This window comes from Leopardus geoffroyi, chromosome E3, assembly GCF_018350155.1.
Source record: "Leopardus geoffroyi isolate Oge1 chromosome E3, O.geoffroyi_Oge1_pat1.0, whole genome shotgun sequence".
Taxonomy (NCBI): Eukaryota; Metazoa; Chordata; class Mammalia; order Carnivora; family Felidae; genus Leopardus; species Leopardus geoffroyi.
The window spans coordinates 25,395,280-25,409,978 of record NC_059340.1 but is presented as its reverse complement, the minus strand read 5'-3'; the positions used below and the strand labels follow the sequence as shown (position 1 = coordinate 25,409,978).

Below are 14,699 nucleotides of genomic sequence, written 5' to 3'. Positions count from 1 at the left end.
TCATTTCCTTTTGTGTACATTCTATAAATATTTTGTTTATAGTTATTACAACTACCTAAAACATCTTAAAGCTTAATTTCAGTTGCATACAAAAACTCTACTTTTATAAGCTCCACTCTCCCCATTTTATGTTATTGATGTTATAAATTGCACCTTTATGTAAAAGATGTAGCATAGGGAATATAGCCAATGATATTGTATTAGCATTGTACAGTGATAAATGTAGTTAGTGTAGCATAATGTATAGAGATGTTGAATCACTTATGTTGTACACCTGAAATTAATGTAACATTGTATGTCAGCTATATTCAAATTAAAAAATTAAAATAAAAAAACAGGAAAAGTTACCAATAAAGTAGAGTTTGAAAATGATTAAGTGAATGCATTTAATAATTAGTCAATCACATCTATATAGATTATATATTCATTAACATAGGAATAGTTATTTTTTCATGTTTTTGTCACTTAAATTTTGAATAAGAATTAAAAGTGAATTGATACACCAAGATTACCGTAATAGAGGTTACTGTATTTGACCACGTGTTTGCCTTTACTGGAAACTTTGTTTTCATGTGGCGTCTTGTTGCTGTCTAATGTTCTTCCATCATGAAGGACTCCCTTTAGCCTTTCCTGCAGATCAGGGCTAGTTGTAATGAAGTCTGTCAGCTTTTTTTTTTTTTCCCTCCATTTTTGAAGCAGAGTCCTGCTGGCTGCAGTATTCTTGATTTTTTTTTCTTTAGCACTTTGAATATATCACACCACTCTGCTGGCCTGCAAAATTTCTGATGAAAAATCCACTGATAATCTTAAGGAAGTTCCCTCCTATGCAAGGAGTTGCTTTTCTCTTGATGTTCTCAAGATTCTTTCTTTGATTTTTACTTTTGACAGTTTGATTGTAATATGTCTTTGTGTGGGCTTCTTTAGATTTATTAGATTTATCCTGGTTGGAGTTCTTTGAGCTTCTTGAATTTCAAGGTCCATTTCTTTTTTTCAGATTTGGGAAGTTTTCAGCCATTGTTACTTCAAATAAGCTCTTTGTCCCTTTCTCTCTTCTTCCAGGACTCCATTGTATGTACATTGGTCTTCTGGATATTGTCCCATCTTAGGATCTGTTTGTTTCTTTTTTTTTTTTACTCTGACTTGATGATTTCAAATGATCTGTCTTTACATTTGTTAATTCATTCTTCTGCCTAATCAAGACTGATGTTGTACTCCTTTAGTGAATTTTTCAATTCACTTACTGTGTTTCCAGCTCCAGGATTTCATTCATTTTTTATGGCTGCTCTTTTGTTGATATTCTCATACTGTTCGTGCATCATTTTGCTGATTTCCATTAGTTGTCTGTGTTGTTCTCTTTTAGTTCATTGTGTGTTTCTTTAGGTTTAGTTTCTAGAATTTTATTTTGTTCATTTGGGCCATTTCCCCCTATTTTTTGTATGCCTTGTGATCTTCTTTGTTGAGATCTAACCATTTGGAAAAGAACCAACTATCTCTGCCATCATATGGCTTGGCATCATGGAGCAGAAGACTTTCGATAAATAGCCTAGCTAGAGGTTCCAGGACCTCTCAAACCAATTTGAGGATGTGTCTTCTTGGAGCTTACGTGAGTACTTTTAGTTATCTCAGATTCCCTAAGGAGCTTGTCTGTTTCTTCTCAATGCTCATAATCTCTTACTGCCTTTGGCATCTGCCTATGAAACTGTGGCTCTAATGTGCTATGGTGATTGCATTTGCTTTCACTGGCTTCCAAACAAGGCTGCCAGTCCTAGTCCTGTTAGTTCTCTACGTCAGGTGAGACAGAAACTAGTCCCTCAGCGACCCTAGACTAGCCATAAAATTGGATGCAGAGTCCACTCTTATTTCCATCCAGTGGGAGGATCTCCAGTGGATCCTTCCTAGGATGGGGAGGAACATAGGTAGGCACATAAAACTGCATATTTTCCTTTCCCTTTAGCTGAAACCCCTGGGTTTTTTTGTTGGTCTTGGTGCTGTTGCTTCTCAACTGGTTTCTAGAGTTCTTGCAAAGGTATTCTGGTCTCTTTGTTATTGTTAACTTGGTGTCTTTGTGGAAGAATGAGGGCCTGAAGCTTCCTACTTTATGACCTTACTGACATCACTCCTTTTCAGGAATTTCTAAACAATGCTGCCAGTACCATCAGTGCTTTGAGTCAAGTGAGACAGAAACTAGTCCCTGAGGCAGCCTCAAGACAAGCCAAAATGTTGAATCTCCCAGTGTGGGGAGGTTTCCTCTGAGTTGTACTGTGCTAGGTTGGATGGGGGGAGGGGTATGAATGAGCATGCAAAACACCACAAATTTTCTTACTCCTTTCCATAGAATCCTTTCTTGATTTTATGTTGGTCTAAATGCTGTGGCTTCTCAACTGGTTTCTCACAGAATACACAAAAGTATTCTGGCCTATATTGCTAACTTGGTGTTTGTGGGAGAGTAAGGGCCTGAAGCTTCCTTGTATTGCACTTTGCTGATGCCACACTCTCTCTCTCTCTCTTTTTTTTTTTAAGTGCTTATTTTGAGGATGATACTGTGCTGGAAAGAATAAGGAGTTTATAATACTCTTGGGAGAGGGTGGCATTAGTCTTATTATCTTTCTGCCAGGATCCTTAATTTCCTCCTTTATTTCCTTCTTTCCCTTCACTGCAGTGTCTCTAAGGAGGTATTACCTCTTCTCTATAGATCTTATCTTCCCCAAAAGCATTTCTCTGAGGCTGCCAAGCTTCTTCCCTTTAGTCAAGTGTTGTGAAATATCAAATTCGTGACGTGTGTTCATTATTTTGGCTTTCAGTTGTGCTTTTTCTTTTCGGGGGTAATTTTGTTTGTACTTCATCTAAGACTTCCATGCCTCTTGATTTCTTTCCAGTCTTTTAAGCCTCCTCTCCTTGCTGTCTTTACTCACAGGCTTTAACAATAGGAAATGGTGGGAGCTCTGTTGGGATTTAACTTATTTCTTAGAGATAATTTGGTTATAGTAGTCTCTTTTTCTTAGTAATCCTAAAGGCATGAATCCTGTGTGATGTTAATCATTCTCTTTACTGTTTTCTAGAAAGTTGTATGGGGTCACCATTTTCTTCTAGACCTTACAGTCAGCCCCATATTGCTTTTTAATATGGGTAAAAAAGGCAACCTTGTTCATATTATTGTGGCTCACTTCTAGGAGCCACTAGGTTCCTGCCTCATCCAGGCTTTGCTGTTCTCTGCAGGTTCTTGAGCAGGCCAGAGTGGAAATCCCTCTGTTTACCTTCAGCATCGTCCAGTTCTCTTTTGAACCTTTTTCATACAAACTCACTGAGGAGATGAACAAGAGGGTAAGTAAATGAGTTGTGCTAGATGATTTACTTAATGAGTTATAATCTCTCTGCATAAAGGAAAGTAATGCATACTTTATTATGTTTGCTTTATATTTCTCCATTTTCTTTGTATTAATATTTTGGAAAACACATTTTTATAAAAATGGGAATCAGACTATGTATACTATCATGCAGCTTTACTTTTTCATTTAAGTGTATCATGTACATCTTTTCATGTCAGTACACAATCTTTGTTTTTAACGGCTGTATAGTATTCCATTTGTAGACCTGTTAATTTTCATCATTTGTGCTTTATAAATTTTTGCTATTCCAAATAGTGTGGTCATGAAATCCTTGTATACAAATCTTTGTGCATTTGGCAAGTGTTTGTGTTGAGAAATTTCTTGAATCAGAGTTATCCCATGTTTTGACTCACGATTTTTTTAGATTTGATTTAATTCTCTTACCACATTCACCTCCTTGCTGTATTGTTTTTCTTATAGATGAGGAGCAAGTGGACAGAGATGTCAACTGTTTATGCTGGGCCATTTAGCAAAAATTGCAACCTCAGGGCTGTGAAGAGGCTTTTTAAGAGCTTTGGCCCAGTCCAGTCAATGTCTCTTGTTCTTGAAACCCATCAGGTAATGAAAAAGGAAAACTTAGATTTTCACCTTTGGATTAGTGTTGGAAATTCAGATGTCTACTGAGGCCATTCAGGTAACAAATATTACTGATGTGAGCTTGATTGTCACCAACTGGAGTATGAGTCATGCTCTGTTTGATGAAGCAGTTCTTGACCCACAAGGATGTGTACCTAGTATTGCCAACCCTCTGATTTTTTTGTTTTGTTTTGAGAATCAAGAAATCTACCATCTTCCATGGGGCACCTGGGTGGTTCAGTAGGTTAAGCATGACTTCAGCGCAGGTCACGATCTTGTGGTCCGTGAGTTCAAGCCCCACATCGGGGTCTGTGCTGACAGCTCAGAGCCTGGAGCCTGCTTCAGATTCTGTCTCCCTCTGTCTCTGCCCCTCTCCCACTCACATTCTGTGTCTCTCAAAAATAAAACATTAAAAAAAATTTTTTTAATAAAAAAAATCTATCTTACAAAGTGATCTAAGTACAGAATCCTAGATATTTAAAATGTGCTTTTTCCTAATCTTTTATTAATGTCTTTCCTATACCTAAAAATATAAATAGAAATACCCCCCGGAAAGATGAACCTAAGGGATAAAAAGGATATGTCAAGGGACTGTAATTTCTTGCTAGAAGTCTTGATTTTTGTTTCTTTTTGGTAAAATCTACATAAAATTTGCCTTTTTAGCTGTTTTGAAATGTACAGTTCTGTGTTACTAAGTACAGTAGTACCTCCTTATCCACAGTCCAGAAGCACTTGATCTTCTTCCTAACATATGTATCGTCAGAATATCAGTAGTAACCTAACACTACCTCACAATGCCTGTGGAAGTCATTCACCTCACTTCATCTTAACCAGTAGGCATTTTATTGTCTCACATCATAAGAAGGATAAATACAGTAGAGTATTTTGAGACAGAGACCACATTCACATAACATTATTACAGTATATTGTTATATTTTATTATTATTGTTTTAATGTTTTACTGTGCTTTTGTAAGTTAAACTGTATCACAGATATTTATGTGTAGAAAAAGACATAGTATATACAGGGGTTCAGTACTATCTCTGGTTTCAGGCATCTACTGGGGGTTTTGGAATGTATCTAGAACTTTTTCATCACTCTGAACTGAAACTCTGTGCCCATTAAACAAGAATTCCAGTCCTTCTCCCCCAGACATGGTAACCACTATTGTGCTGTTTTTATGAATTTGACTAGTCTGTTATACATCACATAAGTGTACTCATACAGTACTTGTCCTTTTGTTTCTGGCTTATTTCACTTAGCATGATGTCTTCAAGGTTCATCCATGTAGCATGTTTCAGAATCTCATTCCTTCCAAAGCTAAATAATATTCCATTGTATGGATGTACTACATTTTGTTAATCCATTCATCTGTTGATGGACATCTGGATGGTTTCCTTTTTTTGGCTACTCTGAATGTTTCTGTGAACATGGATGTACAAATATCTATTTAAGTCTCTGTTTTTAATTCTTGTGGGTATATACCCAAAATTGACAATTCTATGTATAATTTTTTGAGGAACTGCCATACTGGTTTCCCCGGTGGCTCCACCATTTTACATTCCCTGAGTGCCAAGGGTTCCAGTTTCTCCATATTCCAGCTGACACTTATTTTTTCTGTCTCCCTTTTGCATTTCTATCTCTCTTTTATATGTCTTCTTTGGAGAAATACCTATTATCTATTCAAGTCCTTTTGCCCATTTTTAATCGGGTTGATATTTTATTATTGAGTTTTATCAGTTTTTGTATTTTAGATATGCTTTTTTTTTTTTGAGAGAGAACAATTGCAAGCAGGGTGAGGGGCAGAGGGACAGAGAGAATCTTAAGCAAGCTCCATGCTCAGTACAGAGGACGCAGGGATCGATCCCATGACCCTGGGATCATGATCTGAGCCCAAATCAAGAGTTGGATGCCAAACTGAGGGAGCTACCCAGGCGCCCCTAGATATGAAGTCTACACTAGATACGTGATTTGCAAATATTTTCTCCCATTCTTAGGGTTGCTTTCTGACATTGTTGATAGTGTCCTTTGATGTACTTCTTAATTCTGATCAAGTCCAATTGTTTTATTTTCTTTTGCCAAATTAGTATCATGAAGCTTTTCTCTGGGAGCACTTTAATCTCCATGATGATGCTATACCTCAATCATTAAGCAGAAAAGCAGTCAATTTGAAGATGCAGCCTATCCAGTGGAAGCACTTAACCTCCCCAAGCTTATAAGAAAGGTGCCTGTGTGAAATTAAGCTAACAAGACAAAATTAGTCTCTGTGACTTGCAATGAAGACTTTAGTGGTTCATAATACATAATATGAAAAGCAAGTTGGGTACTGAAGATTTATTAGTGCTTTGCTGATACCACCCAGGAAGAGAAGGCTTCAATTTTAAATGACTAATAAAGGTTACTTATTGTCTGAGAAATCACTTAACGAACCTTGGTGATTTTACCTAAAGGTGATCTGCGATCACTGTCTAGCCCAGCACAGCAAAGAGAACATTTATTCTGATGGCTCTGGCCAGTAGTTTAGGGCCCTTTCCCAGTCCCTTCTTTAATAGTTTGAGCCTAGAAAGCAAAGATAAAATATTGTTTTTTCTGCAGCCACATCTGTGTATTCAGTATGAAGTTCTGGAAGCTGCCCAGCTGGCCATAGAATCCTTGGATGGCATTCTGGTAGAAAGTACCTGCATCAAGGTAGGGTAGTCAGAGAAAGCAAAAAGCAGCATCCTTCAATCAGCCCTGACCTAGCATGACCTGTATTTACAGTACCCTAGTGTATAACACCACCTTGAGAAATGCCCTCAAGAGGCCCAACAAACACAAGACTTTGTGTTATGGAAAGCCTTCAGCCAAGCCCAGCATTCTTCTAGGAGTGACCATAAAACATGACAGCTTTTGTTCTTGTCATAATCAGCCTGGGCTACACTGGGGTCTTCCTTGTACTCTTTATCACTACTTAGACCTCAAAAGGCTTATTCTGGATGTTTTTCCATAGCTGCCCTTTCCTTTAACTTTTAAAGAGATCAAATGGTGTCTTTAAGTTTCTTATGCAAATAATTTCATTGGGGTAGAAATGAGGGAATTCATTTCCATTGCAGGGTGTTCGGGGGAGGAGGAAAGGGAGGAGAGTATGTTTACACAAAAATATTTTCATTTATGTATTATTTATCTAATACAGAAGTCTCTACCATAGTCCTCTGCAGCATTTATCATTAACCTCTTTATATAGATAAGGAAACTGCAGAATTAAGTTACTTGCTAGTATATAATAGGCCTCGAAGTTGAAGTAGTGACTTGCTACCACTAATACCATCTTCCTTGGTTAGGTGCAGAGGCCTGTGACGGAGCTCACTCTTGACTCTAGCACTCTTGTGAAGGAGCTAGAACAAGATTCTGAGAACCGAGGTACTATATACCTGTCTGGAGTGAACCAAACCTTTAAAGAACACCTATTGCAGCAGTCCAACATTTTCCTTGGCCTGGAAGCTGTGATCTTGCCTAAAGATCTTAAAAGTGGAAAGCAAAAAAACTACTGTTTCCTGAGTAAGTCTAAACTACGCAATGTAATCTTGGGGTAACGAGATTAGGGATGGTGATAATGTGAGGTCAGAAAAGGTAAATGTTCACCAAATAAGCCCTCCCAGGGGAATGGATCAGGTCAGCAGCTGATTCTGCCCTCTCCTGGCCCTGGCAAGCTCCAACCTGGATGGGTACCATGGGGACCAGGCTTTTTAAAGGCCCTTAGTGACAGAAGGGGGTATTCTTGCTTTCAGAATTCAAAACTTTTGGCAGTGCCCAGAGGGCTCTCAACATTCTCAAAGGCAAGGACTGGAAGCTGAAAGGCAGGCATGCCTTAACCCCCAGGCATCTCCATGCTTGGCTCAGGGGCATACCTCCTGAATCAAGAAGGACCCCAGGGGTTCGTGTCATACCTCCCCCTTCAGAGCAACAGGCCTTACAGGTGAGTGAGTGAGTGAGTGAATCCTGGGGTCAGAGGGGAAAGGTAGCGGTCTTGGTTCACTGTCTCTAGGCATTGACTGGCCTTCTGATGTTTACGGAAGTTAGGAGTCCAGCTCAAGTGACACTTAAAGCCTGAGCTTTTTTTTTTTCCTTCCCTGGCACTAGTTTTATTTCATTCTCCAGCTTCTTCCAGACCTGAACACATTTTTCTTCAAAATGTCTTACACTTTTGCCTCCTCCATACCTGCTAAAATCAGGCTTTTAATCCTCCAGATGGCTCTCAAGGTACTTTGAGGGCCTGCTAACATAGGAGGAGGTTAAAGAGCTGGGCACATCTTTAGTAATTCAAGGCTTTTCTCAAAGTGTAGTTACGTATACAAGATGATTTTTAGTGGTCATAGATGGACTTTTTATCCCCCCACTTATATATTAAGATCTTGTTTTTCTAACACTAAAGTATACACGGCAATCACACTGAATCTGTGACTTCTAGATAAATTATTTCAATGAGGTGAGGGAACAAACTGACTCACTGTTAAAGAAAAATATTAGAGGCATACACAAGCAGAAGGGTGAAGATAGAAGGTGAATGGCTGAAGTTTGAAGGGGAACTCTATCCTAGTCTAATCTCCCACACTTAAGAAATAGAGGCCAGAGCTGGTGAGTGACTTTCCCAGGTCACAAAGATACTTCATGACAGGAGCCAGACTCCTTAGTCTGGGCCTCTCATTAGTGAGGTGGTTCCCCAAAGTCAGGGCCCTGGAAGACCCACACAGAATACTCCTACTAAACTGACCTGTGGACTAGGGATGCAGGGATGGACAAAGAACCCTTAAGTATGGGCTTTAGCTTCAGATAGAGGATTTCCGTAGAGCCTTTCCTGGGACCCCACAGTTCAAACCCTGAAAAGTTGCAGCCTCTCCACAGGTGAGCATAGGGTACTCTGGCTGAATGTTAACACATGACTTTTATTGTAGGTTCTGAAGGTGGACCACCCAAAGATAGCAGCCTGGCGCTGGGGCCGGAAGATAGGAAAGCTCTACCACAGCCTGAGCCCGGGCACTCTCTGCCTCATCCTATTGCCAGGAACCAAGAGGTAAGGACTGAAGGGTTGTCCCTTCATGATTCTGGCTCCTGGACTTCAGCCGTTGGCCTTTTGTTGATGTTCTCTTTATCCATTTTACATGTATATGTCCTACATTAATCCCACAAGGAGATAGCTCATCCCAGTTTAAAGCCAGAGGTCTTAGGGCCTGCGGCCTCTATAGGACAGGAGGCATCTGCCTAACCCCACTTGAGTAAAAAGTCAAAAAATTCTAGGGAAAGGCCTAGACCAGATATGATCTTTCTCACATTTCAGGTGTTCCTGCCTTCTCTACCATCGCCCTCTTTGCCAAAGAGAGCCTGTTTTGCTGATTCTAAGCCTGAGGAATAATGGACCAGAACTCTGGGTCCAGTCCCAGCTCTCCTGATAGGTGGTCAAGCCACTCATGTATCTCCTGACAGGTGGTCCAGCCACTTTCCCACTGTGGGTCTCAATTTCCCTTTGGTAAAATGAGAGATTTGGAGTAGATCAGTGTTTTTCAAACCTCCCAACTATAAAACCTTTTCGTTAAAAGAAAAATTGCTGTTAAATCCTAATGCTAAAGATAGGCAGTTCTAGAATGAGTGAGTGGGTAGTTGGATGAGCATATATATTGGGGGAGGGGGCAAGGGGGGCTGTAGCTCTTTTGAGCAGTTTGAAAATCACTAGATTGTATTTACTTCTGAAAAATTTCCTTAAAATTTTGACATTCTAGGATTCTTTTCCAGCCCCAAGGTCCCAGATGGCAGAACATGAATGCCTCAGGCATTAAAACATGGGATCAGACATTAATTTCCTGTCATAAAATTCTTGTAACATGCATCTCAGGGCCACTAGTGAGATGGGCTACCTTTTGGGCAGCTTGAGAGAATTGCTTGAGAGGAACAGAAGCTGCCATTAAGTCTTTACATTTAAAAAAAAAAAAAAATCTTAGACTGATCTACTTTAAACAGGCTTTTGTGGAGGTTAACAGCACAAGGTGACCATAAGTTGCCAAAAAATCTTTTTGGTTAAGAGCAGAGACTCTGAAGAACAGACTGACTTGCCCTGAGATAGTTTGTCAGAGCCAGTATGTGGAGGTGGGGGTAGAGTAAGGGTCTTCTGTTCTAGGTAGAATTCTTAGATTCTCCATTGTGTATGTAAACTAAGCTAAGAATAGGCCAAAGCTTTCTCCTTCCAGAAGTGGCCAGGATATTATTCTACAGTGGATGAGAGCTTGAGGAAGGGATCATTGTGGTCAGGGAGCAAAAAAGGCTTAGGTTCTAAGGCCAAAGGTCCTAAGACACATCTAACAAGTCAGGAAAAAACTCTGGAAATAGCAAAAAGCCTACAGTAAGGAAACCTGATGTTACTTCTTTCTTTTAAAAGTTACATGTTAAGGGAGTGCCTGGCTGGCTTAGTCCAGTCCGTACAGCATGTGACTCTTGATCTAGGATCAGGAGTTCAACCCCCACACGTGGAGCCTAATTAAAATAAAAAAAAAAATTTTAAGTTACATCTTGATTTCTATAGCCATGTTGAGCATGCATTTCCTTAAACTATAAGCTTGCTGTGTGACTAAGTTCTCTGGGCCTTGTTTTGGCAACTATCTCCATGATCCCAATGCCCTGGGAAAGGGTTAAAAGCACAGGAAGAAGGAGTAGCAGAGAATATAGGCTTCCTCATGCATGGAGCCTGACTCAACTCTTAATCCTTGTATTTCCAGTAGATGCTAAAATGAAGATTTTAAATATTGCAATATTTGCCATAATTCATCAAACCCTTAATGTCAGACACTGTGCTAAATGCTTACATGTGTTTTCAGTTGAGGTTGTTGAGTGCTCATTTAACAAGTGGAGAAAATGGTTCAGGTTAAGCAACTTGCTGAAGGCCGCACAACTAGCTAATAAGTACAGTTTACGATTTGAACCCTGATGGTCTGACTCCAGAGCCACTCTCCAGCACTCAAAGCTCCAGTCTTCCATGCCCAAAAGGCTAGTGCTTGTTAGCATAAGTTCAGACATCAGGTAGTGACAGATTCTGTTTGTTTTTGCTCATTTCCACCTGATTTGCCTTGGATAGCTCCTCAGCCCTCCAACCCAATTCTTTGAATATTCACTACAAGGTGGCAGGGAACTAAAATGTTGACTCCTAAATTCTAAACTGTACCAAGTGTTTTACAATATGCATTATTTTGTCACTCAACTTGTTGAGCAAGTTTTTAGGTCTATGAGCCTGGTTCTTTCTGAAAAGTGGACGTAACAATTGTACCTGCATCAGTACCTACGTTAGGTACAGCAGCTCTTTTGAGGATTAAATGAGAATGCATATAGTGCTTAAAATAATGCTTGGTACATGGTGAATGATCTGTATGATATATGAGGAGATGATGTATTTTACCAATCATTGTCTAAAGTCCTCACAAAAGCCCTGAGATCCTAATTTAAATATTTAATGGTTTTATAGTTGAAGACAATAGCCTCAGTTTGAGGTTATTCACCTTTGGTTGAGATGTGCCTCACATCTGTTAAATGGCAGAGCTGAATTGATTCTAGGCCTCTGGGACTGGTCAGTATTCTTTCTGTTGAATCATTTTCAGTAGGCAGCTTTCCATAAACTGTCTCCCTGCTTGTCCTCTGCCCCATACTTATATCCAAAATAACTTACCACCTCTTACCTATGAGTCTGTAACCATTCTTTCATCCCTGTGGATTAGAAACCTATCTTCACTCATTTGTTGCAGCACTCATGGATCATTCTCTGGCCTAGGACTGATGGGAATAAAAGATGAAGAGGAAAGCACCACCCCAAAAATATGTTCGTGAGTCTGACCATCATTTTCCATGTGCCATTTATCATCCTTTGTGGACAGTGGCAGAGAATGTGGTCAGGCTGCAGCCTCTCTGTCCAGCAGACAAGCTTTTGTGGAAATGGTATACTACCTAAGAAGTTTAGTCCTAACGTTTATATGGCATGTACAAATTTTCAATAAATGCCTACAATTCAAGCATTCCTGATCTTAAGATGGGGTGAGGGAAGGAAACCAGTTTGTACTTTTCTTTGTGTCAGCGGAAATTGTAGTACATGCTCATCCTAGGTAGCACTCCTATTAAATGGTAATATGTAGGTAAGGAAACCAGGAAAAGGGACTTCAGTATGGAGAAAATTCAGCCCTTAATGCAGGTTGTCAAAGTTATATTATCTATGAAGCAAATTTCTCTAAGGCACACTTTTCTCATTGACAGCTGTTAATAAACTGAAGGGAAAAGAGACTGAACTGAAAATCTGGCAGACCCTCCCCCCCCAACACAAGAGAGGAAGACTAATTAAGCTTTTTACCAACACTGGAAGCACCCTTCCAATTCCATTTTTAGGAATGCTTCCTTCCCTTCAGTGAGACTGCAGTGTCACCCTTCACCAATAGGTGGCCCCATCACACCAGATCTTCCCCTTAGAACTGGAAGCTTCAATTTCAGTAAAAGCTACTGCTCTTCTTTTTTATCACCTCCTAAAATATTAACATTCTGTGTTGGAAAGGACATGGGTACAGGCACACACAACTCCAAAACAGAGATACTTAGCTGCCCTCTAGAAAAGATGAACTAATCCAGTATACAGTATGTATCACACCAAAACCCTTATAAATTGTTTCATAGATGGGGACCCAGCAATTCCACTTCTGTAGGAATATCCTATCATAATAGGATAGTTTCACATAAACACGTACGGAGCAGATATCACAGAGTGAGCACAGTGGAATTCTTGGTAGCTATTAAGTGGAAGTGGACCTCTGGATACAGACTGACTCTGAATCCTAGCTTTCCTACATATTGTATGAACTTGAATAACATTTCTGTTTGGGACAGTAATGGTACATACCTACCTTATGGGATTTTTGTGAAGATGTGATTATGTATTCCCAATATATGTTGTAGGAAATATAGAGGGTTACTGAATAGTGTGTGTAGTTTGTAGAAAAAGGTACACCAAGACATGCCTAAGTTTGGAACAAAACCTGGAAGACTGTATGCCAAATGTGAACAGTGTTTTTCTCTTACTAGTGAGATTGGAAGATTAGGTTTTACCAATTGCTTTTCTGTGTTTGGTTTTAAATCACCATATATTACTTTCACAACAATACTTAAATTACCTCTCAAGGTTGGGCATATAAGGCAGTGTTTAATCCTTTAACTTCTGTTAAGAGCTGGCCCTCTGTAAAAGCTGGGAACCAGGAGCCAGAACTTAAGAGCTTTGATTTAGGATGGAGACACAACACTTAAAGCTCCCTTGTAAAGAGGAAAACTCTCCAGGTGTACTGTGAGGCCCTGAGACCATCTTGAAGTTGACAATGCTTCTGGATTCTTTCTCCACCTCCAGCTGAGCTCCAAAGCTATAGGAGCTTAACTGCTGTTTACTTTTTGAGACTCCAGTCCTGAGACAAATGAAGTGTCTGCCTTTGGATATGGACAGACCTCTGCTTCTGGGCAAGCCACTTAATCTCATCTGAGTAGAGTTCCACAGCTTATAAAATGAGGCCATATCTTTTTAAGGATTATTGTGAAAATTCAAAGATCCAGCTTGTGGAAAATGACAGAATAGTGGGCTATATATAACTTTCCCTCTCTGAGCCTCAGTTACCTCACCTTTAAAATGGGGACATTAGTACCTAACATAATAAGGTTGTTATGAGGATTAAATTAGGGAAAACCCACATTAAGTCTTCAATAAATGACATGTTACTGAGAAACATTTTCCAAGTGTGGGATCACAGAACAGATGAGGCTCCATGTGCCAAGAGCACTGCCTTTGCTCCTAGGAATAGCCAAGATCATTTCCTTCTCCTGGATGGGAGGTTTCCCAGTGGGCCCCCAACTCCAGAACTCGGCAGAGTTGGGCCTAGACCATAAGGTCTCTGAGGCCTCAAGTCTGCACACTCTGTTCTTTCAGCTGATGCTCCCACCTTTTGGAAGCCAAAGCTGCCAACTTGGCCTCTTGCAAAACACACATTCCATTCATAAGTGCATTTGTGCATTTTTCCTCCCACACCCTTCTAGGCAGCCAATGCAGAGCTGCCAAGGCAGCTGCTGGAGAAGCAGCTTCTCGCTTGTGGGGGAAAAAAGCAACTCCCAAGAGTTTTTACAGAACTCTTGGTTTAGGCTTTGAACATATTACTCCCAAATTTCTAACCTCCTCACCCATAGAATTATTCAGGACACTTAGCCATGTGCAATTTCCTTTTGTCTCCCTTTTTGTAAAAAACCTCTTCCCTATTATAAAGAGGACCAATTAATGGCAACTTGGAAAATCCAGAAATCTGTTCCCACCACTTAGAGTCAACAACTGCCCCTATTTTAGTCTATCATACTTTTTCCATTATTTAAAAGCAGAGATTTTAACAGCTGCATAATATTCCAACATGTTGATATGTGCCATAATTTCTAAAACTGCCCCCTATTGTTGACACTGAAGTTGTTCCCAACTGATGCTACCAACTATATCCTTGCACAACATCTTTGACAGATAATATTTCTTGAGGAAACATTCCTAGAAGTGAAATTATTGGGTTAAAGAGTATGGACACTTAAGGTTTTTTTTTTTTTTTTTTAATTCCATATAAGCTTTTACCTTGTGTTTACTAACATGGATTTGTTTCAAATCTTGCCAGTTTGATAGGTTAAAATAAAAATTAAAAAAAAAAAAACCTTTTCAGTACAGCTTTA

The 14,699-nt window shown here is 39.6% G+C and overlaps 1 protein-coding gene across 5 annotated transcripts in view; it reads left to right on the top strand.

The window, feature by feature from the left end:
* REXO5 (RNA exonuclease 5) overlaps positions 1–11,989 on the top strand; it is a 36,342-nt gene extending 24,353 nt beyond the window's left edge. For 3 of the 5 annotated variants that reach the window (XM_045460410.1, XM_045460411.1, XM_045460412.1), the window contains exons 14-20: positions 3,217–3,321; positions 3,807–3,944; positions 6,558–6,650; positions 7,283–7,499; positions 7,730–7,917; positions 8,894–9,012; positions 11,723–11,989. In XM_045460410.1, the coding sequence (XP_045316366.1) occupies positions 3,217–3,321; positions 3,807–3,944; positions 6,558–6,650; positions 7,283–7,499; positions 7,730–7,917; positions 8,894–9,012; positions 11,723–11,804 (942 nt within the window). In that variant the 3' untranslated portion in view covers positions 11,805–11,989. The remainder of the gene's footprint in view (positions 1–3,216; positions 3,322–3,806; positions 3,945–6,557; positions 6,651–7,282; positions 7,500–7,729; positions 7,918–8,893; positions 9,013–11,722) is intronic. The other 2 variants (XM_045460414.1, XM_045460413.1) reach the window with 2 other exon arrangements.
* Positions 11,990–14,699: the final 2,710 nt, after the last annotated feature.